The 26277-nt window shown below is 37.9% G+C and overlaps 1 protein-coding gene across 1 annotated transcript; it reads right to left on the reverse strand.

Moving 5' to 3' along the window:
* Positions 1-1568: 1568 nt before the first annotated feature.
* Slc10a2 (solute carrier family 10 member 2) lies at positions 1569-20029 on the reverse strand. Its single transcript, XM_075984485.1, has 6 exons — positions 19653-20029; positions 13129-13247; positions 7657-7745; positions 6030-6205; positions 3538-3695; positions 1569-1851 (listed from the first exon to the last, which is right to left on the reverse strand). The coding sequence occupies exons 1-6, from the start codon at positions 20027-20029 to the stop codon at positions 1724-1726; spliced, it is 1047 nt and encodes a 348-aa protein (XP_075840600.1). The 3' UTR covers positions 1569-1723.
* Between the last annotated feature and the right edge of the window lie 6248 nt (positions 20030-26277).

Genomic DNA, 26277 nt, shown 5'->3' on the forward strand with positions numbered 1-26277 from the left:
TTCACATTCATTTCAAAATAGAGACATTTCATTTTAGAAAACTTAGCTATTTTTCTTTATAAAATATTAGGAAAAAAATAAACTCACAGGTATCAAATCTTATAAGAAAGTAAGTATCTATGTCACTCACATTCCTTAATCAACGGGGAGGAAAAACCTGCTGTTGCAGCTGCTGATATTCAGGCCCTTGACTTTGGTTGTGTTGAAAACTTGATAGAAATTCACTGGGTTTCTTTAGTTCACCTGTCTCTTTTCTGCTTGATGAGGAGAGTGTAGAAAGTACTTAGCAGCTAGACTTCCATTCACATTCTTGAAGGTAATTTCTTGGCATTCCCCAAAAGAAGATCCATTCTCCTCTCCTCTCCCAATCAATGCCTTAGGACCGTTCTAGTCCAACATATTACATCTGTGTATCGATGTAAAAAATGATCTCCATATGCATGTGTATGTGGGGTGTTCAATGGCAGGCTTCTTGAGTTTGGTTTCTGAGACATGGTATGATTTGAATTGGCTTCATACCGGTAATCCTTTAATAAACCTCTTTAGAGTTCTAAAAACTAGTTGCCAAATACAAACTATTCCAAATGGCCTTTTTTTCCTTGAAAGATAGTGGTCATCGGTAGGCCCTAGAAGTATATGAACAGATGTAAAATATCCTTTATGTGTTAACCCAATTTTAATTTGTTATTTAATTCTTTGGTAACATTTTCTCTCGCTTCTGCTTCTGGAATGCCATTGCAAGAGGTACATTTTTAAAATACAAAGGTATTTTTCAGAGTAAACATCACAAATAGGTTGCAAAATCTCATATTGATGATTAAAATATCAGAGGAATACACTCATTCACATAAATCATTTTACAATCATAAATATTGAAGAAAATAAACATTTTATAGCAATAATCTGTTATATTTTAACATATAAAAGAAGTGCTTGTCCCTGAATTCAGCTTACTATGCCAAGGTTTTAAGTCTGATTTATATACAGTTAGGTCTATAGATGTTTTTGATAGCATATTAATGATTATTGGTCATATCCTTATCTATCTATCTATCTATCTATCTATCTATCTATCTATCTATCTATCTATCTATCATCTATCTATCATCTATCTAATCTTCCTTCTAGTAAGCTAGCTAGCTGGTATCTATCTATACATTCTATGCAAATGCATTTACCCTCCTGAGGATAAATTTTACAACTATGTTTATAACTCACTTTTATCAAAAATATTAGGAAAAATGATGAATGTATTGAACATAAAATTTACAGACTTTTTAAAAATCATCATTCTCTAAACAATACAGTAAAACAACTATTTACATGCATTTACATCATGTTGAATAATTTAAGTAAGTTAGTATTGCTCTGAAGTATTTGAGAGATGAATACAAACATTTTGTCATTTTATGAAAGGAGCCTAAGCTTCTGTGAATTTAGTATTAAGGGATACATTGTGAACAGTCTTCTATGGATACTGAAAAATAATTCACACACACACACACACACACACACACACACACACACACACACACGTATAGGGATGTTTGCCACATTAAAGAATGGATTGCTAGTCACTTTGTACCAAGAACAATAACAAATTTCAATTTCAATTTAACTTTCAGCATTTTTTTTTTTGCTGGTGATTCCACCAAAGGAAATAATTATAACTGTAGTTCAAAGAATGTTGTTAGTAAGCTTTTTTTTTTTGTCCCCTTAGAGTTTACTTCTCATCTGGTTGAAATCCTTTGTTTGTCTCCTGAAATGATGCCTTGGGCTCCACTTCATTGTCTGTTTTCTCTTGTAACTCAGGATTATTTTTTCTACAACATTTCTTGTATGCAACATAAACTGCAAAAAACAATATATGAGAAGTCAAGTAAATTCCAGAATGACACCTTGAATAATTACTTTGGCTAGTGATTGACTAATGCAGCTCAGAAAGCCCTTTGCATTTTTTACAGGATGGAGGTGTTATGAGAAACCAAGTATCATTATTTTTGTTTTAGGATCACACATATGGTTGCAATGACTGCACTTAATAAGTCTGGGTGGAGAGCTTCAGAGGATGTTTGCTCAGCAAACGTGTATACCCTTCTCATGGCTTCAAGCTGTATATGGTACTTAACAGCAAGCAAAAATCATTCCCTTTGTGTTTACCCTACCCCAGTTAATTTAATAGTCTTCAACTAAATATTCTCTATACCTGTGTGAGATGCCCAGGGCCTTGGTCTGGTCATCCCTTATAGAAATTGTTGGGTCAGAACAACATGCTTAGTCTTTTGTTTTCACTATTTTTTGTTGTTGATGAGACTTCCTTTCTTCTGTGGTACAAGTATTTCTCAGCACTTTTTTCTTTCTTTCTTTGGGTGTGTTGTGAATGTGTGTGCACTTGTTTGTGTATATGTTGCTCATGTGCCTGCAGGTCCATGTGTGTATTCAGATCCATGTCCACATATGTGTAAGGGTTGGGTGCTGCTTCTCAGGTGCCACCTATCCTGCTTATTTAGACAGGGAATTTCCACTGGCCTGAAACTCACTGGCTTGGCTAGGTTGGCTGGCCAGAAAGCTCATGCCATCTATTTATTTGTCTTGCCTCAGAATCAGACCCCTGCTGTGTCCATGTGATGTTTTCTGTGATATGAGACTCCTGTACTGGAAAGGAGCCTCTGTCTGAAAAATGGCACTGAGACATTTCTGTGATGGGCACCTGAAGGCACATGGACACATATTGATCAGGGAATAGAAATAATGTAAAGATAAGTGAAATTATTTCTGGGCATTTCTAACTTAATTTTCACCACATTTTTTCATGTACCTCCACTTTGCATTTTCTATTAAATGTCATGAAACTTTAAAAGTAAGTTTACTTATTTGTTTTAAATAGAACTTTAAAAATATGGCTTAAGCACCATCAGACTTTGTATAGTCAAATGTAGGGAAAAGTTCCGATTTGGTGGAGGAGAGTTAGTGTGGATCAAATGAGGGAGGATGAAATATGCTATGACAGAGTGAAGCTGGGTTATCTATTTCTGGTACATCTTCGTTTACACTTCTTTAGTTATTTCAATATTTAAAATTTGCATGCACAAACTTGAACATTTGACTTTTGATTTTTTGATGATAAATATGGCTTGTCATTTTCTTGGTTACCTATTTAAAAAACGTATCAAGACAAGGATTTGGGGGGAAAATCTTAAAATCTGTGTTCCTTGGTAGCATTTAGAATGGTGCGCAATAAATGTTCCTCAAAGGTTAATATGCGTCTCTCTGACTACTGAGGAAGAAAAAGTCAACAGACAGGGTCTCTCCGCTGCCTTTCTTTTAAAAAAGCCTCACTAAGACCTATAATAAAACTATAGTCTTTGCATCAGCACATGTGAAGTCGTGATAACTGACTTCCGTGGATGCATTTTTTCAAATTTATTTGTACAATATACTGCCAGAAATAGAGAATCTTTAAAAAGTTTGTTTTAGCAATTCCAGGATTTATCCAAAAGGAACATCATAGTGGAATTTATTAGCATTATTGCTTACTTCCTAATAATATTGCAGCAAAGGCGATCTGGAAAACGCTATAGATGAGTGGGAAGGTGAACACAAGGTTGAGTTCCTCTTGGCTGAAGGAGAGCTGTACGATGGTGGAACACAGCTGAGTGTTTTGCATCCCAGTTTCCAAGGCAACTGTTCGGCACCTGAAAGTAGGAATAAAGATGTATGTGCTTTACCTGTTATTAGGCTTATTATGATCTAACAGAAATGGAAGGTATGATGAAAGCATGTACACAGACTGCAATTTTTTCTTCCCTCCCTCTCTTTCTTCATCCCTTCTTTTCTTTCCTCCATCTCTCTCTACCTTATTTACTTTTTCCCCTTACCCACTTCCTTCTCCTGCCTTCTTCCCCCCCCTCTTTATCTCTTGGTTACTTTTCCTTTCTCTTTCTTCCCTCCCTCCCTCCCTCCCTCCCTCCCTCCCTCCTTCTCTTCTTTCTTTCTTTCTTTCTTTCTTTCTTTCTTTCTTTCTTTCTTTCTTTTTTCCTCCCCCACCCTCTCTTTTTTTTCTTTCGAGATCAGTCTTTCTATGCTACCCAAGTTAGGTTGTCCTCTAACTTAGGGCAATCCTCTTGCTTCAGCTTTCCTATTGCTAGATTACAAGCATATACCTAGATTTTATCTCTACTTTTAGCATCCATATTTGCTGTATATTTTAAATATAACTTTACATTGTATAAATACTTTAATATATAAAACAACTTATTACATAGTATATATGGTTTTAAGCCTTATTTTATCTTTAATGCTTTGTATGCATGTAGGTATGTGCATGTGAATGCGGGTGCACATAGTGACCAGAGGCACTGGGTGCCCTTGAGGCTAGAGTTTCAGGTGGTTCTGAGCCTCCCAATATGGATGCTAGGATGCAAATTCAGGTCCTCTAGAAAAGCAGTACATGCTTTTAAACACTAAACATTTTTTTCTAGTCCCAATATATTTATAAAGTGGGGGATGAGTTCATTTACTTTAACATTCCATAAACTGCAGAGAAGGTCCATTTTATCTATTCTCAAATTACATACTTAGTGAAAGCATACAGGAGAGATCAGGGATCAGAAAACATGAAAGCTATAGCATTTCTCATTAGGCATTTATTTTAAAATTAATTTTGTTCTGATTACATTTTGATTAAAAATCTGAAAGGTAAAAAAATTAATGTTTTTAATCTTCAATAAAGAAAACGAAAGTAAGCGTGGAGCCAAAAGTCTTCCAGTGAGAGAGTGGTAGGGGAAGAATGAAGCCTGAGTCTGTTTGACCAGGCTTAATGTGGCTCACACTATTCAGGCTTGCTCACTTCTTTTTCAGATGCACACTAATGCCTGTTTCTACACCCAATTTCCTGCCTGTCTGTTCACCTAGGTGGACCATTTGGAAAAAATGTTTTTAGAAAAATGATAATCTTTAGTGTCTATCACCTTTGGGTGCTGAGTCCTTCTGATGCTGGTTAGAGGAATATATATATATATATATATATATATATATATATATATATATATATATATATATGTATATCACAACACAAAATTGATTATTTTCATGAAACTTTGCTTATTAAATCAGAGTACATCATAAAGGGAAAATTTTACTTCACAGGTTGGGGACTAGTGGAGAAGAATGTCAGGGAGTTGAAAATGAAGGCAGCCAGTACTTTTTGGAGATTTGTATAATTTATGAACAAATGATGCTATTTAAATATTGTAAACAGTGATTGAAAATGAAGGATTTTGAATTTGGCATCAGTATTTCCAGCTTCTATGTTTGCGTACATCCTTCACTCAAATTCAAATGTTGCCATCCTATATCTAACCCTTGATATCTAAGAATGTAATCTTATGTGAGAACAGGGTTATTGCAGATATAATTAATTAAGATGAAATCATTAGGGTGTCCAGTAATTTAATGTGACTTGTTGCATATTTATAAAAGGGATACTAATTTGAGCTCAGTATCATGCACAGAAGAAATAAAATGTGATGAGGTACAAGAAAAGATAGACATTAAAAGTCAAAGTGAGAGCCTCCCAATAAATCTTTAACCACAGACTGCCAAAGAAGCCAGCTCTGAGCTGCATTAAGTATGATTTCTGATCTGTGAAACTGTAAGAATGTGTCTTTTTTTTGCCAAAATTATCCACTTAGGGGTAGTTTTTCTTATTTTTAATTAAAAGGTATTTTATTTGAATGGATGTTTTGTCTGCATATTTGTTTATGCACCACATGTGTGCCTGGTGCTTGCAGAGGTCAGAAAATGGTATCGGATATCCTGGAACTGTAGTTACAGATGATTATGATGACTGGGAGCAGCCATGTAGGTACTGGAAAGCAAGCTTGGGTCTTCTGAAAAAGCAGCCTGTGTTCTTAATTATTGAGTCATCTCTCTATACCATATGGTTATTTCCTATTGGCACCCTAGAAAACTAGTGCAGTAGCTGTGATAAGCAAAAATGCTCAGTCCCATTTACCTAAACCTCATACCTGTACCAGGGTTGACCAGCTATTCTAGCCAGTATAAACCCCAGGCTGTAGCCAGCTATAGGATATATTGTTCCTATAATCCATAGTTTGGGTTCAATGATCCAGGCACTTTGGTACAGTACTCCTCCAATCACAGCAATGAGAACAATGAGAATTGCACCTGCAATGGATCCAATCTGGAAGAAAAGATATATGTGAACATACTTGTGTCAAAGTGAGTCCAGAGATATTTGTCAGGTGTCAGAGATAAGCAGACTGTTTCCTTAGGAAAATGAATATGAGTTTTCTATGTCCCTTTACTTTTGTGGAAAGAGAAGAGCTTCTCCAGTATTCTAGAGACTAAGGGAACGCCAGGACAATATAATGAGGCTTAATTGGCCCAAGGAAGATTTCTGAGCTTGCAAAATAAAAAATTTGCCCAAGTCAAATTTTATGCTTGTTATAATAATCCTAAGTGTTTATAAAACTCAAATAAGGATAAACATGAGCCATGGTCATCATTTTTCCTTTTCAGAAAGGTTCAATTTTACTACATGTATGTCCACTTGTACATATGTGCACATGAGTTCTAGTGCCCACAGAGTCCAGAAGGCATCCTTGGATCATTGGATCTGGAGTTACAGGTAGTTTTGGACAGCTGTGAGCACTCTGCAAGAGCAGCACACATTCCTAATAGCTGAGCCATCGCTCCAGACCTATTTTCTTTTTTGATTAAACTTAAAAACATTTGAAGATGACAATTTTGTGGTTTTTTTTTCTGCAAAACAAAAAATACCAACTACCTTATTCCCTTACATCCCACAGGCTAGTATCTACCATTTCAGGGGTGCTGAGTTCTAGGTATGAGAAAGATATGTTCGGTATGAAAGATAAGTCCTAGGTATAAGAAAAATACGCTGTACCTTCTCAGAAAACTGCCTAGATATATTTTATAACATAAACTCAGCCTAAATAACAGCACAGTCATTGGAGAACACAGTAAAACCAATAGGTGACACTTGAAATGATGGCTTAAATACAGATGAAAGTTTGCTCCTCAGATAGGATAAAGAAGGACATTCTCTAAGGGATGATCTTAGGACTGTGGATGGCAAGTCTTCCCAATGGTATACGTAATGAGAACAACAGTTTAAGAGATGGAAATGTTGTAATAGGAGCGGCGGGGCTGCGTCCCCAGCACCCCAGCCGCGTGGCTAGCTTATGCCCCAAAATAACAACACACAAATTGTATTCTTTTAAACACTGCTTGGCCCATTTCTATCTAGCCTCTTCTAGGCTAATTCTGATATCCCAATTAACCCATCTCTAATAATCTGTGAGCACTGATATTACCGGGAAAGATTCAGCATGTCTAACCTGGCGGCTTGCTTCATCGCGTGTGTCTGCCCAGGAAAGCGGAGCATGTTGTCTCTCTCAGAGAGCAGAGCTGTCGAATCTGAGCTCACTTCCTCTTCCTCCCAGCATTCTGTTCTGTTTACTCCTCCCACCTATGTTTTAACCTATGAGGCCAAGCAGTTTCTTTATTACTTAACCAATGACCTTCCTCCATCATGGAAAGACCATCTCATTCCAGTTCTGACTGCAGGGCACAGAGGTGTGCAGCCTGTTCCATGCATGGGGTACTTACTTTAAGTATGATCTTTGCTTTTTTGGGCCATTTGTGATTCACAAACATTCCAATGGAAACAGGGATAACAAGAGCAACGAGAGAAGTGCCTAACAACAATGAAAACAGCATTAATAAGAGAAAAAGAAAATACAAGTAGCCTAGAAAAGGCTATTTGTCCTGTCTGTCTTCTTGAACACTGAAAACCGAATGTAGAATTATATCCACACAGATACTGCCCCCACACACAAATTCACACATCCACCTATATATTTTTGTATTCCTGCTCTCTCTTTTTCCATTCCAGTTTATCACAGCAGAGAAATGATGATATAAGTAATTTATCTCAATCCAGAGATGACTATTTTAGAGTTCCTTATATTAACAACCCACTTTCATCCTATTTTCCAACATTTTTGCTTCCTTTATCTGTTAGATCTTTATATTTTCAGAAAAAACACCTCCCCACAGTTGGTGAGTGTGTGTGTGTGTATTTGTGTATGTCTCTGTCTGCATATTGTGTAGTGTAGGTAGATATATTCTACACTAGCTTGTTAATTCATTGTGGTAGAAATAAATACTTATAAATTTTAAAGTTGAAAAAATATTATAAATTGCTTAATGTCCATTGAAATTTTGAAGGCTAACACACTTCACTTAAAATTCACTTCAGTTATTCAAATTTATGGCAGAGATGTGAGAGAATAAGATAAAAACCATGCCCTAAATTTCTGTGTGATAATATATATATATGGCAACCTCTGATGTAATTATAATTCTTTATAGCACTGTGTTCACCCAACCAGATAAAAAAGTCATACTTCAATTTCACCATGGGAAATTTACTGCCATTCCTGTAGCATACGATTTGTGCCTCTATATTATTTAACACTTGTTTGCCCAATAGTTCCCTTGTTTAACAGAGCACTGTGGACTTCCAACTTCTTATGGACTGGTTCTTTTCCAAAATACTGTTGAAGTAGTATGAGAAAGTAAAACCAAATGCTGAAAATTTGAGAGTAGACGTCTGTCTAGTGTTGAATAGATTGACTCAGGTCTGGTCAATAAACTACAGACTATGGATATGCATTTAAAACAAATCCAATAACAAATTCTTCAATGTATCAAAATTATTATTGCTCCAAAATTACTCAGTAGAATTAAAATAATAACTAAGAGAGAGATGGGAGAAACGAAAGAAAAAAAGGAAAAGATGGACAATAAAATAGGAACTATTCAAGCTCAGGAGAAAAGGGTAGAGGAAAAGCTGTGGGAAAGACTGTTGGATTTATTGGTCATGTCTTCTAGAAAATCTAGGGAGTCTCTTTGGTTATTCCTACCATTTTAAAGAGATTTCCTTTCTTGGATCTCTAGGCCACACCATAAATTTTATTGTTTCCAGACTTTGAAATAAAAATTATCCGGATACAACTGGTTGGCTCCTTTGGCCTGGAGTCTTCCTGTCTTGGGGGAGCCTAATGTGACAGGGCAACATGTCCACGGCTTAGGACACCCATGACAGAAGCATTTAATCTCTGTGCCAGGTAAAGCCAGAGAAGGTTCTCAGCTACTCCAGGGACCATTCTGGTTCTTCTTCACACCTACCAGTGTGATTGGTCCCTGCCCATGGAGGGAAGGGGCTTTATGCTTACTGTCCAGGGGCTGGGAAACTGGCTCTCTCCTCTCCAGGCTTCCCCATTACTGATTTATTGTCCATGCTATCTGTGTAAGATGGCTGTTTGTACAGACCCCAAAAGGAGATGTTTACACATATCAAAACCATCACATGCTATTTATTTAAGGCTATGCAATGAGAATAGAAAAAAATGAAAATATGAAAAGGTGGACTGAAATTTGTAGCTTCCTTATGTTTTCCTACAAAACAACTGGGTGCAATGATGCCTACCTCGGTGCGCACAAGGATGTTGTCATCAGGTACTTTTTATGTTGCTATAGCTACCTGACATGGTTCAGCTCTAGGGACTCAACTTTAGAGGGGCCTCTTTTCAACCACATGACAGCATCTTCAGGGCTCAGCAGCATTTTTAGAGTGGGAGAGGCACACTGAGCCATGAGGAAGATGTCACAAGCACAGTGCCTGCAGAGTAGGCTGGAGAGCCTGCCAGTAGCTATTCCCAGGTCTGCAGTAATCTCGGGCAAATTAAATAATTACTCCAAGCCTCAACAACCTCATTTATAAGTGATGACAACATCTCATGAGGCTGTCAGCTCATGCTTTTTCACTCATTAAGACTAGAAAACAAATAGGAAAAAGGTCAGTTTGGAGAACGGCCTAGGCAGACATTGTGAGCAAATAATTTTTATGTTCAAACTTTTTTTTTTTTACTTTTTCTTTCTTTCTTTTGTAATCTTCTGGCCTTCTATATGTTCTTTCGTTTGACATATTATGAGAAAATTCTTCCATGGACATGCTAATCCATTTCTCATTTTCTCCTTTTTTCATAATTTATCTATCTTACTGGGTACCATGACAACTTCTTTAATCACAGAATTTGAGAGGAAGAGGCAAGAAGATCTCTATGAGTTTAAGGCCAACCTGGTCTATATATCAAGTTTTGGGACAGCAAGAACTACATTATGATACCTTGCTATAAAAAAAAAGCAAAACCCAACTCAAAATATATTTGACTTAATTTATATGGTATAAGTCATCCACTTAGTAGTTCAGATTTGTTAATACTCCCACGGGATATTTTCCAGAAGGGACTGAATATCAAAAGATGATTATTTTAAGGCTTCAATGATTTGCTTTAGTACCAAATAATATCCAATCAAGATTGTTTAGTTAGCCAACACTACCACACTGTTCAGGGTTCAAACAGATGGCAATATTCAAATCTAAGGAAAGTTTCACTGAGGGGAGAGTTTGAGACGGAAGCAGGGGCATACATACTTGGATTCGTATGTCAGTCTAAACCCTGATGGAAGAATATTCTACTGATATTTTGGAGTTACTCAGAGGTAAATAGAGGTATCTTTTAGATTTAAAATTCCATGAGGCATGATTAATAAAAACTCACAGAGATAAATTGGGGTTCAACCTGAAGATCTTAAAATCAAAGCATCCAGCCATTGGCTCTTACTTGACCTCAGTACAAAATGCTGATCCTACCTCCAGAATGAGATTGAGACTGAAAACTGTCTCCTCCCATCTGATAACCCTATCTAGTTCTGGAATTAAAGGCAACACCATTGGGATTAAAGGAATGTGCCACTCGGCTTCTCTGGCAAACTAGTGTGGCTGCTGGGATTAAAGTTGTATGTTACCATTTCCCGGTCAGTAAGGCTGACCAGTGAGGCTGTTTTACTCTCTGATCCTCAGGCATGTTTTATTTATTAAAACACAAATGAAATGCCATTCCAATTCCTCACTGATATCATGAGTAACTCATCATTTAATGCGGGGGCGAGAAAAACTACAATACAGATTGTCTCACAGTCAGGGCTCACAATATTTGTTCTAACTCAGTTGTTTATAGGTTGAATCACATTTAATCATGAAAATAATCTTTCCTTAAAGTGGAAGTGACTTTTAGTCTAGTTTCTCACCCCACAAGAATTCCTTTTTAAAATATCGTTGGGAGTTTCTGCTTGACCTTGAATGTGTATTTCTGTTAAGAGTAAACCCAAACCTTTCTGAGAGAGATTAGGAAAGAATTCTTTGCAAAGTTAGCTTAAGAAAATCACAATCCCAGAGAACCTAGACAACAATGAGGACCCTAAGAGAGACCTACGTAGATCTAATCTACATGGTTAGTAGAAAAAGACAAGATCTCCTGAGTAAATTTGGAGCATGGGGACCTTGGGAGAGTGTTGAAGGAGAGGGGAGAGGCAGGGAGGGGAACAGAGAAAAATGAGTATCTCAAAAAATCAATAAAAAAGATTGTCAAAGGCAGCACAAGAATGTTGGGAGCAGTGAGACCCCAGATCCTGAATTTCTTGTAATCCCCTGATCTGAGTGCCTACAGCTGCTCTGAGCAGGAGACCTTCAGGAGTTCCTGATGGCAGGAGAGTGGTTTCTGGTAGGTTTGGCTGGGGTGTGGCTATCTCTATATAATCTGCCCCTGAACACAATAAAGGGGGCATTTTTGGGGAATTGAAGGATGACCCATGTGGCTGTCTCTCTGTCTGTGTATTTTAACCTCCAGCCCCCTTGCCCGAAGCTCGCGAACTGGGTGCCAGGGGGGCGGGGTGTGCGGCTCAAGAAAACTCACAGAAACAAACTAACCTGGCTTATAAGAACTCACAGAATCTGAACCAACAACCAGAGAGGCTGCATGGGACTCACTTAGTCTTTCAATATATATGTGACAGTCCTGTAGCTTGGTCTATTTGTGGGACTCCTAACAATGGGAGCAGGGGCTGTGGCAGATGCTTAGGCTCGCTCTTGGGAACCTGTTCTTCATACTGGATTGCTTTGTCCAGTCTAATTCAAGGGGAGGTGCTTAGTCTTATGGCAACTTGATATATCATGCTTATTTGATATCCATGGGCAGCCTGCCCCTTTCTGAACAGAAACAGAGGAGGAGTGGATTGCAGGGGAGCAGAGGGAGGTGGAGGAGAGAATGGGAGGTATGAGGGAGTCCTGTAGCTAGGATATAAAATTAATAAATAAATTAAAACAGAGAGAGGGGCTGTCATGCAGTATACCTGCTGACCAGGGTTGTGCACTGTATTCTCCACAGCTCACTTTTTGTCAAGGCAGTTCTGAGAGACAGCCCGCTTTGCACATGCGGTAGTTCGCTCAGTCTGGACCTGATCCCACTTCATGCCATACCAGATGCTTTATTTTCTACCATTTCTTTTCTCCCCAAAACAGGAAAGTTTCTTCAAGATGGGAGACATTTAGAAGTTGAAATGAAAAAGGACAGAATAGTGACTAGCTAATTTGACTTCTAGGACATGAAAATATGGAGTATACCATTAAATTGACATTTATATCAATTTTTATATTTTTATCATTTATATCTTACAGTTGAGGATAGAGAATAATATATTTCACTCAGAAGTGCCCCATCTGTAACCCATGACTACCAACTACCATGAAAACATGCTATTTGTTTGTTTTTACTTGTGTGTGTGTTTCTTCAATTTGAATATTTGGTGCAAACACCCATTACCATAAATCCACCACTGGAAAAATGGTGGCTCCCTTTTGCCAGCAGCCTAATTATCCTCAGGGGGAGACTCTTAGGTTAAGACTGCATTCCTAAAACTGTTTTCTCCCCCATGTTATTATGAACTGAGGCAAATTTAGTTTCTCTTCTTGGTCATGTTTTGGAATTTGCATTCTTTTAATATTTCTGCCAACTCAGAGTGAATTCATAATGAAATTATACATGGGAAAAAAGATTTGCCCCTAGGTCAAAGGGAAATGATGTGTGTGAGCTTGGAACTTGGCCTGAGATCCTAATGGGGACTAAGCAGAGATCTTGAGGATAATATGAAACATATCACAGAGAAATTACTTACCGATGCTATCATAGGGAATCACAATTGTCCCCGAGTCGACCCATGTCTTGGTATAGAGGAAGAGGCAAAGGGGCATCATTCCAAGGGCCAGCAGTGTGGAGCAAGTGGTCATGCTAACACTGGAATGAAACAAACAGCTTGAGGTGACTACCTGTGTTTTCTACAGGAGGTGTGCTTTCATTTTCAATTTTGGTGAGACTCAACCAGTACATCATTCTGTATGGAGATAGAAATACATAGTGGTCATGTTTATAAAGTGCCTGGCTTTGATCAAGGTCACCTGTATTTGGTGCCTTCTCACGTAGTCTGCATTATCCTTCCCTCAGAATCTGTTTTCACAGACCATAGAGGGCAGTCAATGATACATAAAAATAATTTTTGAAGTTGGTACCAAGTGTCTGAGCTTGTAACCTGTTGTATATGATTTTTTTCCACTAAGCACAGCCTACCAAACCAGACTCTCTGGGAATAGAAATTACCTTGATGTAGTAGCCATGACAATGAAATAAGTCAAACAGTATGATGCTAAGTAGTCTTGATAATGGTAATGGAAGTAGTGACATTTTCCTGTAGTAGGGGTGTTGGGAGGGTCACAGGACCCTACCCAGAATTACAGTCTGAAACCCATTCCCTTTTGCCCCATCCCATATCCTAGTAATATTGGGAGCTTCTACAGCATGCATGAAATAGAAGGTTGATGCAGGGGTAGATTCTGAGTATGATGGGCTGGACTTTGTGATAATGCATCTGTTTGGGGGGTTATTGACACTTCTAGGAGTAACCTCTTCTCTGTGCTTTCTAAGTAAGTTCGATAAACTCATTGGTTCAACAAGTGGGACTTGGGCGAAATCCTTACTTTGGTCTCTTATCAAGGCGAATAGATGTTTGCTCACAACTTCCCTAGGAAAGTTAATGTAACATCACTGTTTGAATCGACAATAAGAAATCAGCTACTACTTTGTTCATTATGGGTGCCTGACTGAGTAGGAAGATTTTGTTTTGTGATCTGGAGGAATTTATTAAATTAAATGATGCTCTTCTCATCAGAGCATGGATGAGAGACTTTTGAGTAGGGGTCTTCTTGGTCCTCCTCAAAATGTCCTGGACACAGGGTTACAGTCTCTGCTTGTAGAACAGAGGGACTTAATACTTGAGCTGCAAAGGCACATACTGAGTTGGAAGAATGTGATGTTGCTTACTGTGTGGATCTTGGTAATGCATTAATTGGGCTTCTCTTTGTCACTGTTACCTCACTATAAATAATGAACAGTCAGTGGAGTTTGGTTTCTGGAACAATACCAAAAGGAAAGTCAGTTGTATTTATAGTAAATGCCCCCCTCCAAACAAGTTGTAAAGAAAGTAAGCATATGAAGAGAAATGATTTTTCTTTCAAAGCTCTATAATAAATTTGCATAATTTGGGCAAAATAATGGGTAGTAACAAAGTCATTTAGCAATCTTTTAAAAAAGTGATTAAAATGTTTATGTCAATAGAGGCTTTCTAAAGGCAAGGAGAAATGATAGACCAGGTAGCATATGTTTTCACCCACATATAGAACCACCCTGTCCAACCACCCATCTGTCTGTCTGTGTCTCAATGTCTCTGACTCTATCATCTATCTATCTATCTATCTATCTATCTATCTATCTATCTATCTATCATCTATCTATCTATCTATCTATCTATCTATCTATCTATCTATCTATATCCATTTGTGGCCATTTCCTTTTTGTATGTCAGCATCTGTCATTACTAGAAAGAAACATTCACAAGATTGGACCTATTAACTTTCTATCATGGCTGGGACATGTGTGCTCACAGAGCTGTGCGCCTCCCCAAGGATGTATACAGTCAATGGTTATTTGAGAATGAGAGATATTTTCTTTAGTAGGGTAGCTAACTATGAGTTGTCTATGTTCCTGTAAAAGCAACCCGAATTAAACTCATTGTTTCCTTAAACTAGATTTTCATGTAATAATCTCTTTGCTTCTATTGTTGGTGTTTTATCTATGATTAGTAGCTGTTTATTCACATCTCCTCAGAAAAATGCCACGCAATGGTATATAATGACCTGAAGGCAGAGGAGGACTAAGGCAAAAGTGTGGGGAGGGCATTGGGAACAGCCAATGTTAGTGAAGGACAATGGCAATGTATGAACTGAGACATCATAATGAAATATGTTGTTTACACACTAACTAAAATGAAATAAAGAATTTTTCATAAATTTAATTGTAGTCATAGAAAACTAAGGTAGTCAAAAAACATCAACAACTGAAAAGCAACAAAAATACAAAAACATTCATTTACTAGCAATGCTTTATCATTTTTGTAACTAAAACAATGGAATATTCAAATCTGTTCCTCCTTCCTTCTTTCACCATTCTGGCATTCTTTTTCTTAACTTGCTCCCCAATAAAAACCCTTTGTTACTGGCTGGCCATATAGTATATCCTCACAGTGGGAAAGGAATTCAGGGGAACAGGATTCTTATCAGCTCATGGTGAAGAGGAAGAGCCATTTGTTTTTAAACTTTATGGGAGAGAAAAAGATAGAAGTTGGAAAATGAAGGGTTTAGGTGTAGTGGGAAACTTGACAGTAAGATGTTGAGGAATCTTGATGGGTCTAGACTTTGATGTTATCTGAGCTAATAACAAGAACAAAAATACTGTTGAAATGGTTCACGATAAGGAGAATAATAACTTCACAAAACAAAAATGAATTTTATGGAAAAAATTTAATTTCTATAAAAGGCATACATGTTGAAATATAAAAACTTATGAAAGAGCACATTGGAACTATAAAAACTCTAATGAATTAGAAAATTAAAGATACAATTTGGTTTTAATTCTTATGTCAGTCTCTTAATTGCTAGGGAAAACATTTACAAATATGGGGAAAAAATTCATAACTAAAGAGTTGGTATATGTTGAGGAATTGAGTGGAATCAAGGATAAATAAATACAAAAGACTACAATCACATCAAAAGTGAAATATCAACAAACATGTGTCTGATTCTGTAGACTGTGCAGGTGGTAGGTATGATGTAATCAAAAGTCAAGTGCTAAGAAGAGACCATCAGGTATTTTCCATCTAAATCCCAAACCTGACACTTATATTCACCAACTTGATGACCTTGGCAAAGATTATAAACCTTAATTTTTCTCATCTGTCAATGCAGAAGACCCTAGGATTGCTTGGAGAGTTAAAATACACCAATGTTCTTTCAGAATTTAGCTTTATATTTGGTACCTCAAAGTGTCTGATAAACACTAGCATCTAATCAACACTAGCTAGTAAAATAAAATCAATATTTCATGGAAGCAACAGAGTTTGCTTAATGTGAGTAAAGATAAAAGAAAGAGTCCAGTGGGATTGGATTGGTTCTCCAACAAGAGAGAAGAGATGAGTGTATGTGCATTTGAAAGAGGAGGCATTGATCTGACAGGTTAGAGGGTTATGGGTCTTGAAAATATCAATGAACAGCTAAGTGAAATATGAAATATGCAATGATTAGCCAAAGACAAAGGTCATGGTTGGAAAAAACACTAAACAAAAACCTAGAAAGTAATGAGTATATAAGACAGTAAGAGTTGGGGAAACCGAGGAAAAGATGAATGAGAATAAGACAGATGAAAGAAAGAGAAGGAAATAGAACTAAAGGAAAGCTTTTACATGGTGTGGCTGAAGCTATCGCTAAGGAGATATCATATATCCACCTCTGTGTGGGGACAGACCAGAGAGACAAAGGAGAAAGCAAATATCAGTGTCTCTGAGCCATAAACCTTTGCTGCCACCAGATTCACTTGTCTGCCTCCCTTAATTTTTCCCTGATATATTTTATGCACATTATGCCCATGACACAGCTTAACTGAGAATTTCTGCGTACTGAACAAATAACAATGTCCCAGGTTTCAGGTTATCAGAGAAATAGCTGAAATACTAATTGCTGCTAAAAAAGGACAACTGTTTCTATTTATTCACACATTTAAGTAATTAGAGATTGCTAAATTCTGAGAATAGATAATGGGGGACAGGTAAATAGTTTCTTCTTTCAGGGACCATATCCAAGAAAGGCAAAGCAAAATGACAATGTTTTTGGAGCTATTTTGCATGGTTAACTCTAGTAATAAAGGTACCTATTTTAAAATTATCATTTCTGACATTGCTAGAATTCAAGTGAAGATGAAGCATGCAATGCCCTAAGAATACAGACTTAGAAATCTAAGTGGAATATAAGGTTGCATCTACATAAGTCATTTTGAGACTTATATTTCCAACACTCACTCCAGAAGAATTAAGTTCTAGAGGGCTATTACTTAATAGCTGAGACTTCTCTTTTTTTTAAAAAAAATCTTTAAACATTGTTTCCCAAACATAAAATGTGTAATGAATGTCACCTTTTTTTAAAGAAAGCTCTCTCTATTTCTTTATTCATTCGTTCATTCACTTAATGTCTTGTTCATTTTTATTTTATTTATGTGTTTGTGTCTGTACCATGTGTGAGTTTGTATATAAGGGTGCTCACAAAGGCCAAAAAAAGTAATACTCTCCCCTGGAGCTAGAGTTACAGTTTTAATCCACCTGATATGGGTTATGGGAATGAAACTTAGGTCATCTGCAAGAGCTGCAAGTACTCTTAGTCCCTCAGACATTTCTCAAATCCCTAATGTCATCTTGCATTGAGGCATGACCACTTCTTTATGACAGAGGTATAGCACATATTTTTCATTGTGTGGTAGAACATGGTAATGTCTTCTGTGCTATACTACTGAGTAATTTGTACTCAGCATAAGTGATGTAAGGGAATTGATATGGTACCATATACAACTGATCTTATGTTCAGCAGTAATGTGACATTATTATGTTCATGTACAGGTTGTAGTGGCTGTATTGTTTGAAACTTATAAATATCAAGAAGCCATTTGGTGTAGGTCAAATTCTCAGGGTCACTCCTCACAATCTGATTATTATGAGTTCCTGGAATTTTCACTGTGTGTGTGTGTGTGTGTGTGTGTGTGTGTGTGTGTGTGTGTGTGTGTGTTTGTGTGTGTGTGCGCGCGCACAGGTCAATGGAGTGGAAACCTAAAAAGTCCTGATTACTATATTGTGGTTCACAGATTAGCTATGTCAACAGAGTTTATGATTCTGTGTTATTCACAGGGCTTTTCTTTAAGAAAAGGAATATTTGTTGCTAGGCAGCAATTCCATATCCCTATGCAAAAGGAATAATGTATATTCTTTGTTTTCTAAGGCAACAGAAACTAGTGCCAATTGGGAGTTGATGGCTCGTTCCCTGATGCTCACCAGGCAGCCAGGAACTAACAGAGCTGATAGCAGGTTGTCCAATATTTAATAAGCACATGATTCTTGAACAGCTCAATGCTTAACTGAAATGCAAGTCTTCATCAGGAGATGAGGAAAGTGACACTTGGCTGTCTGATTTTCAGAATTAAAAACTCCTGCTTTAGTGCTATTGATGCTTCATCTTCCTCCCTCCTTCCCAGGGCTAGTTCAAACTGATACAGGTTGGACTGGACAAACAGTACAGTAGATTTCTTTGTTGAAAAGCAGAGAAATTGTTTTTTCTTCATTTTATAGAGAAATAAGCATAATTAAGAATTACTGATGAAGAATTCTTTTCCTTTTAGTGCCCATCGAGATAAAATGCATTTATGTATTCTTCATTAGTAACCAAGGAATATTTTGTCCAAAGAACAGACAATTTGGTAGATCTGATGTTGGTCAGAGAGTTTGAGCTTATATTTGCACTCAAATTTCCTTGTTATAAAAAAGAAAGTTACTCCTTATTCCATTACAACAAGACTTTCTCAGTCTTTTTTACAGTTGTAGATTGGAAAAGAATTATTTAATTAAACAAAAACAATCTTGGAGTCTATTCCCAGAGATAATAAAACTTATGATTAAGTGAGTTAGAATTCAACATGCAAGCATAGTAATCCAGACTAAGAAAGACGGATACCAAGGCTTTCCCTCAGATGCATATCTAGATTTAAACGTACATATTCACACATAGTCATATAGACATAGGACATGGTAGAGAGTGAACTTTCAGGGTAGAGCCGGGAGTCGAAAGCAAGGAAAGAACAGAGAAGGCAATGGAAGGTCTGTGACAGGAAAGTAGGCAGTGGTCTAACAGGAGTGAGGGAGAGGAACTAGGATGGTAATGAGGGGTGGTTAAGAGCAAAGCACAATGATATATGTGTATACAAATGTCACACAGAAACCTATCTTTGTGTGCTAACTAAAACTATTAAGGCTACAAAATTAAAATCTAAATCACTGTTTTGTTTCGGCATGATAACTAAAAAAATGCACAGGTACAAAAGGAAAGTTCCCAGTTCTAACAGCGAAGCAGCTATCCCAGAAGATCTACTTATTCTCACCATTTAATTCCTTAGTCAAACATCTAGTCAGTGCAGCGGATCAAACAGATATTGGAAATTATAAAGATTTCCAAACGTAACTGCAGAAGACTGCAGGAGTTGCAGATGCCTCTGTCTTACCTGAGGTCCATGTCACCATCTACCCAATAGGCCAAGATATTGGAGGCAGTCCCTCCAGGACAGCAACCCATGATTATTACCACCACAGCTTGTACCGGGAGGATGCCAAAGGCCACGGAGAGGATGAAGCCTGTGAGAGGCATGATTCCAAACTGACAGAGGAAGCCCACGAAGATGCCCCATGGCCGTTTTATATGTCCCAGGAACTTGTGGATTTCCACATTGCACCCCATGGAAAACATCACCAAGGCCAGGAGGATGGTGAGCACAGAGCTCATGGCCACACTAAGAATGGCATTGAAGTTGCTCTCCGGTGCTAAGCAGGAATCGCCTTCGCAGACAGTTGCATTGGGATGACAGACGGAGAAATTATCCATCTTTGACTGTGCTGTTCAAATGGCCAAGTCCACAGAAGCACCTGCTCCCTGGTTCTGTAACTACTGCCACCTGAGTAACCCTTATTTAACACGTCAAACTTTTAAACCCTTTCTAAACATGTGGTACTTAGCGTCTCTTTCTAAAGACACGTTAGAGAAGCAATAAAAAACAATAAATGCTAGTAAGCCAGTTTCGAGAGGCTGAATTCCAACATAGCACAACTAATGAATCATAAAAGTCCAGAAAAACTACTGGCCAAGACAGAAAGTTATAATTAATCATTTATTGGCAGGATAATGAACTGGGACACATAAAATAGCCATGTTAATGTTTAATGCCAGGAAGGTTTGGTGAAGAGTTAGTTAAAATTCAAGTAAACTCGGAATTGTCGAGCGTTCTAAGGGTTGAGGTATAGGAAAGCATGTTATTCCCTCCTCTCACTTTAAGTAGGGAGGATTGGGTCTTTGAAAATTACATTAAAACAAAAACCAATAACCCTGTGCCAAGCTACATTACAAACTGACAACAGACTGAAGGAAGTTTCCAGCTTTCTTACAATAGCTCTCATTCTTTCTTGTATGTATTACTACAGTGTCCATAAGACATATGTATGTTACAGAGACTTCAAAGGGTGGGAAGAAAACTTAGGGAGGGTGATGAACACTTGAAGGTACAGATGTTTTTCTGCTGGAGAGTGTCATATGCAGCAGTCCTCAATTACTTACACACGCAACTATGCATGTATTGCCATGGCAACAGAGTGCTTTATAGATAGAGACAATACAGTTATTTAGAAGGATGAACTCTGGATTAGGTCAAAGTAACAGTATCTTTATTTGTGCTTAGAGTCAGGAATTAGAATTGGTGTGTGTGTAAAAGAAAAGGGATTCTAGAAGGCTGTTGAAAATATTAAGTAGTTACCTTTGTGATAGATGAACAGAACACTATAATTAGATATATTGGAAAGACACAGAAATAAGCAGAGAAGAAACAGCCCAATTCTCTGGTCTTTAAAACCCAACATTAGCATAGGATGGGTTATAGCACATATTTGTAGTCTCATTACTGTGCAGAAAAAAGCATGAGGGCTGTTTAGTTCAAGGCCACATGAACTGCAGAATGAGACTCCTTTTTCGTCTCTCCCCCAGGAAAAGAAACCCCCTGACAATAAATGAATAAAGAAAGAAACAAACAACAAACTAAACAAACTTAAAATAGTGTCTTAGAATTCAGTGTGCCCAAGATCCTTGTGTGCAAAGCGTGTGGGTGGGGAGCGGTGTTAAAATGCAGGTTTTGAGTCTCCCAATCTGGGCTGGACTTTGTTTTCGATGAAGCTCAAGGCTGATGGTATCGATGTTGAGAATGGTCAGGGCTTTGATTGTGTCATCAGTTGTACCCGATAGTGAAGTCTGACTACTCAGACTCAGAAACCGCCTGTGAGGAACAAAAGAATGGCCTTCTTATCACCATCACCAGACAGAAGAGAAAACAACCGCAGGTCCTAGCAGCTGGGGCCTGCAGACACCATCCCTTTAATCTATGGTTGAGTTGCTGACATGATCAGAGCTATTTTCTTAAGTGGCCATTGATTCCTTCTCCTTGTTGATATAACTTCTGTCCCGGGAATATTCTTTTCAACTGTTAGGTTGCTAAATGCTTTCTCTCGTGGGTGGGCTGCAATTGGCTCTGCCAAATCCAGCCCCTGATTGCCTAGACGAGATTCAGTTGTCTAGAAGTCAGATTCTAGGAGATCCTTTCTTCTCTCCCACTACCTGCCTCACCTTGTGGCTAAATGATTAACTAGGTTTCCCAGGAAGGCCTCTCCTTCCTCTCCTGGTTGTACCTCACCAAGAATCTCCCAGAATTGATTGATTGACCTCTGCCCCACTTCCTCACTTGGTCCTGGCTAACCCCAAGGCATGCAAGTGGGGTGCGCCCCCTGCTGCTGCCTGGGTGTACTTACCAGCACCATCTCCCCCTCCTCTCTGCCTTGCTTTACCTAATCCTTTAAGTAAAAGCAAAAAAGGTAGCCTAACACCTTAATCCATACAGCCTATTTATTTCATCAGATTTTTTTTTGTTTGTCAAGCAAAATTTGAGACCTAGGTTAGAAGGATTTAGATTCGTAGATCTCTGCTAAGCAGAAAGGCTGTACTATGAGATTAAAGCACCTAACATCAGACTCCCTCCTTTGGACGCCAGGGCTGACCAGGGCAACATGCTTCATTGATATGGCTGAGATTGTGGCTGGGCTGGTTATCTGACAAAAGATTTTCTTTCTCTGCATCTTTCTTCTTCCTTTTTCAAATAAATGTATTTATTTCACTTAATTATGTAAGAATGGTCATATTATTTCTAATAAAGAAGGTTTCTAATTGTGATTTTTGATGGCTGCAAATATGTCAATATTTTAATTGGTATATATTTCACAGTGACAGGTTTCATAAAGGCATTTTCTTTTAAGTAGATCAAGAACTTTGGCCCTAATTCCCCCTTCTCTCTCTCAGTTTCTCCTAATCCTGCTTCTGTTTTTCTGTCATATAAATAAGTGATTTTATGTATCTTTATAGACTCTATGAGTTTCAATGAGAGAACATGAGATGTTTATCTTTCTGAATATGGATTGTTTTGCTTAATATGATAATCTCTACTTATATCAATTTTTCAGCAAAATATGTAATTTTATTCCATTTTTTCACTACTGAATAAAAGTCCAATGCATAACTATACCACCATTTTTTTTTATCTATTTCTCTCTTGACAGACTGAGAATAAGATAGAGGCCGATCTCATAACTTGGGTCTTGTGTGTAGTGCTACAATATCCATGGATGTGACAGTGTCTCTGTGGTCCATTGACTTGGTGACCTCTGGATACCCACCCAGGAGTGATCAGCTAACACATAAGGACATTTTATTCCTAGCTTTGAGGAATCTCTACACTGATTTCCTTTGCCACAGTGCTGGAAAAAGATAAGACAAAGTGAAGAGTACAGAAAGCAGGTTCAGAACAAAGCTGTTACCCAACTTGAAATGACTCCCTAAGGAGGTCTCAACCTTCCATGCTTTGCATGTAGACAACTTGCAAATGAGCAGTCTGTTTGACTAGACACAGTGTTACAGATCTGACTTAAAAAAATGTGTCAATTGCATTTCTAATTTTCACATTGTTTTTACATAAATTTTCACATTAGGTTCAAGAGGCCCTATACTTAAGTTTTGGGATGATTTACAATTAATGAATATCCTTAGCTTTAGAGTTAGTCAACTCCAAGGCTTTATAAATGTTTAACTACACAGAAATAGCTGCTTATATACAGAATTGACGGACAGATGCACATTTGACAGTGGAAAGTTGGATGTTGAAGTTTGGTTTTCCATTGTCATGGTTCTAATTTCCTTATGGGAAGCTCAGTTCCCAGTGTTTCTAAAGAAAGAAGTACTTTGCTGTTTTGGCATCCTGGGTGGGGGCATGGAGGTTGTGCCTTGTCTTGACACTTGAGGCTTCCCGTTGGCTCTTTTCCCATGTTGTGTCAGTTGACAAGGGCTGGGCTTTAATAGCTTGCCAGCATGTCTGCCCTAAAGTCCCATAATAAAAGATAAGCTCTCTATTTTCTGTTGTTCCACCAGGGATGTTTCTGTTCAGACTCGTGACCATTTGGGCTGTGAGAGAGTCTGCTGAACACCTTCCTGTCCCTGAAATGTCTCCTCCTAGCTTCTGGCCATTAACGCTCCACAGAGCATAAAGTTCCCTTACCTGCAGTTATTTGAAATGAGTGGGTGATGAAGATGAGGGATAAGGCAGCAGAGAATGGAGGAAGAAAGGAGGATTAAACAATCAGAACTTAGTAAAGGACAAAGTACCAGGCTTGAAATCAGACCTTGTTTCTGGGCACTTCCCTTGGAAAGTGCTAGGCACATGATCAGGTCTTAATAACTGTGAAGCCTTACCAAAAAGCTTCAGAAAATGTACAAAATACCATAACCCAGTCTTCCTAAATAAAGGTATTGATCTGAAGAAATCTTTAAGTGATACTTTCCGAGGACATGAACTAAATCTCCTCTATAGTAGCCCCCCTGAGAATATCTCCCATGCAGAATGACTTTTGTGCACACAATAGACTTCTTTACAATATTTGGAATGGATGACCTATAATCATATATCTACTGTTGAGTGAAAGAGGCCAAACAAAAAGAGAGTCCACAAAAATCAAGGCAACATACACTGTTAGAAATTACAAGAGACATTAACTAAAAAAGGTGCACGAGGAACTTTCACCTTGTGAAAGATGTCACAAGAAGTCATAGTGCAGATTCCAGAAAATAAAATACTGCTCATAAGAACATAATGGAGTACAAAACTAAACATAGAACTCTCAACAGAAGAATCTAAAATGGCTGAAAGACACTTAAGGAAATGCTCAACATCCTTAGCCAAATCAAAACAACTCTGAGATTCTATCTTATACCTGTCAGAATGGCCAAGATCAAAAGCAGCTTATGCTGGAGAGGCTGTGGGGTAAAGAAAACACTCCTACATTGCTAGTGGGAGCGCAAATTGGTACAGCTGCTTTGGAAATCAGAATGGCAATTTCTCAGAAAGTTAGGAAACAACCTACCTCAAGACCCACCAAAACCATGTTTGGGTGTATACCCAAAGGATTTTCTATCATACCAGAAGGACATGTGCTTAGCTGTGTTCTTAGTAGTATTATTTGTCATATGTGGAACCTGGAAACTACCTAAATGTCCCTTAACTGAAGAGTGGATAAAGAAGATATAGTACGTTTACACAATGGAGAATTACACAGCAGGAAAAAAAAAGACATCTTGAAATTTTCAGGCAAATGGATAGATCAGAAAACATCAAGTTGAGTGAGGTAATGCAGACCCAGAAAGACAACTATCACATGTACTCTCTCATAAGTGGTTTTAGACATAAAGTAAAGAAAAATCAGCCTACAATTAACAATCCCAGAGAGCCTAGATAACAAAGAGGACCTTGAGAAACATACATAGATCAAATCTATGGGAAATAGAAAAAGACAAGATCTCCTAAGTAAATTGGGGGTGTGGGGATCATGAGAGAGGGTAGAAGGGGAGGGGGAGAAAGGGAGAGAAGAGAAAGATACATAGCTCAACAAAAACAATTGAAAAAAAAAAGAACATACTGGGAAAAGCTGTAGATGGCAAGATGAAGCAATGGTCCTGGGTGATCTGAAGAGAATGAGACAGCTAGAAATGGGGAAAGTTTGACGTAAGACCCCTGGGTGGGGAAGGATATTTCTATTTTATTACATTAAGAAGAATGTGCCCATCTTAGGCACCTTGTTGTCAACAGTTAAGCATCTTGTAAATGTCAAAATTCTCAGGCTCAACGAACTTAATCTTTGCACAAATCCTCCTCAAAGATGACAATCTTTGTATGCTTTGGAACTTTCTAATAACAGTCTTTCAACCCTCATTTTTGAAAGGGGTTCTTGTTATACTTCCAAGGCTGATCTGAAACTACTATATAGCTCAGAGTAGTCTCAAATTCCTGATTGTTTAGCTCAAGTCCAGGGTTGCCGGTGTGTACTACTCTGGGTAGTAACTTGAAATCTTAAAGTATAACCATATATATTTGCTAATGTCTCTGTTATATCTTACAAGCTCGGTAATATTTTTCTTTCTTATGTCTTTGGTTTTGCATCTAGAACCAGGATGAATAATACTTTCCAGGAAGCCATGCCATATCTGGCTATAGAGAGAGTGTTACTCTCCATTAACAGCTACCTACTACTGTGATACCTGTTGAGATCTAGTTATGGTACTTCCCTGCGGAGGATTCCAGTCAGCTGTTAAGTGTGGGCATCTATCCAGGGGACCTGCTTTGAATGTACAATGATGCTGATGAGTTTACCCCCTCTAAGCAGGGACATTAATTCCTTCACTTCATTTAAATCATCTTCAAATATGACTTCATAGAGAAGTCTTTCTCAATGATCTTATTTAAAAAGTTCCCAGCCACTCATTGGGTCCCTTATTTTGTTTATCCTTCAATCTGTCCTAGTAGGTCATGCCCTATCCATCATATATTGGAATATTTCTTTACCTACTTATTTGTTGACAGTTTATTAAGGCAGTTTTATTGTAATAGGGTTTTCTTCCTTTCTTCATTTTTTTTCTTTTTGATTTTTCAAGCCAGGGTTTCTTTATTTAGCTCTGCCTGTCCTGGAACTCCCTCTGAATGCAATCCTTAAATTGCT

The sequence above is a fragment of the Microtus pennsylvanicus genome, chromosome 9 (genome assembly GCF_037038515.1).
Source record: "Microtus pennsylvanicus isolate mMicPen1 chromosome 9, mMicPen1.hap1, whole genome shotgun sequence".
Taxonomy (NCBI): domain Eukaryota; kingdom Metazoa; phylum Chordata; class Mammalia; order Rodentia; family Cricetidae; genus Microtus; species Microtus pennsylvanicus.

Bases quoted from the DNA above. Each gene is read 5' to 3' on its own strand.
- Slc10a2 (XM_075984485.1), bottom strand. From the start codon at position 20,029: ATGGATAATTTCTCCGTCTGTCATCCCAATGCAACTGTCTGCGAAGGC. The intron at 7,746-13,128 runs GTAAGTAATTTC...CATTGTTGTTAG, and splicing joins GATTCCCTATGATAGCATCG to GCACTTCTCTCGTTGCTCTT. The intron at 6,206-7,656 runs GTAAGTACCCCA...CTTTTCTTCCAG, and splicing joins AAGCAAAGATCATACTTAAA to ATTGGATCCATTGCAGGTGC.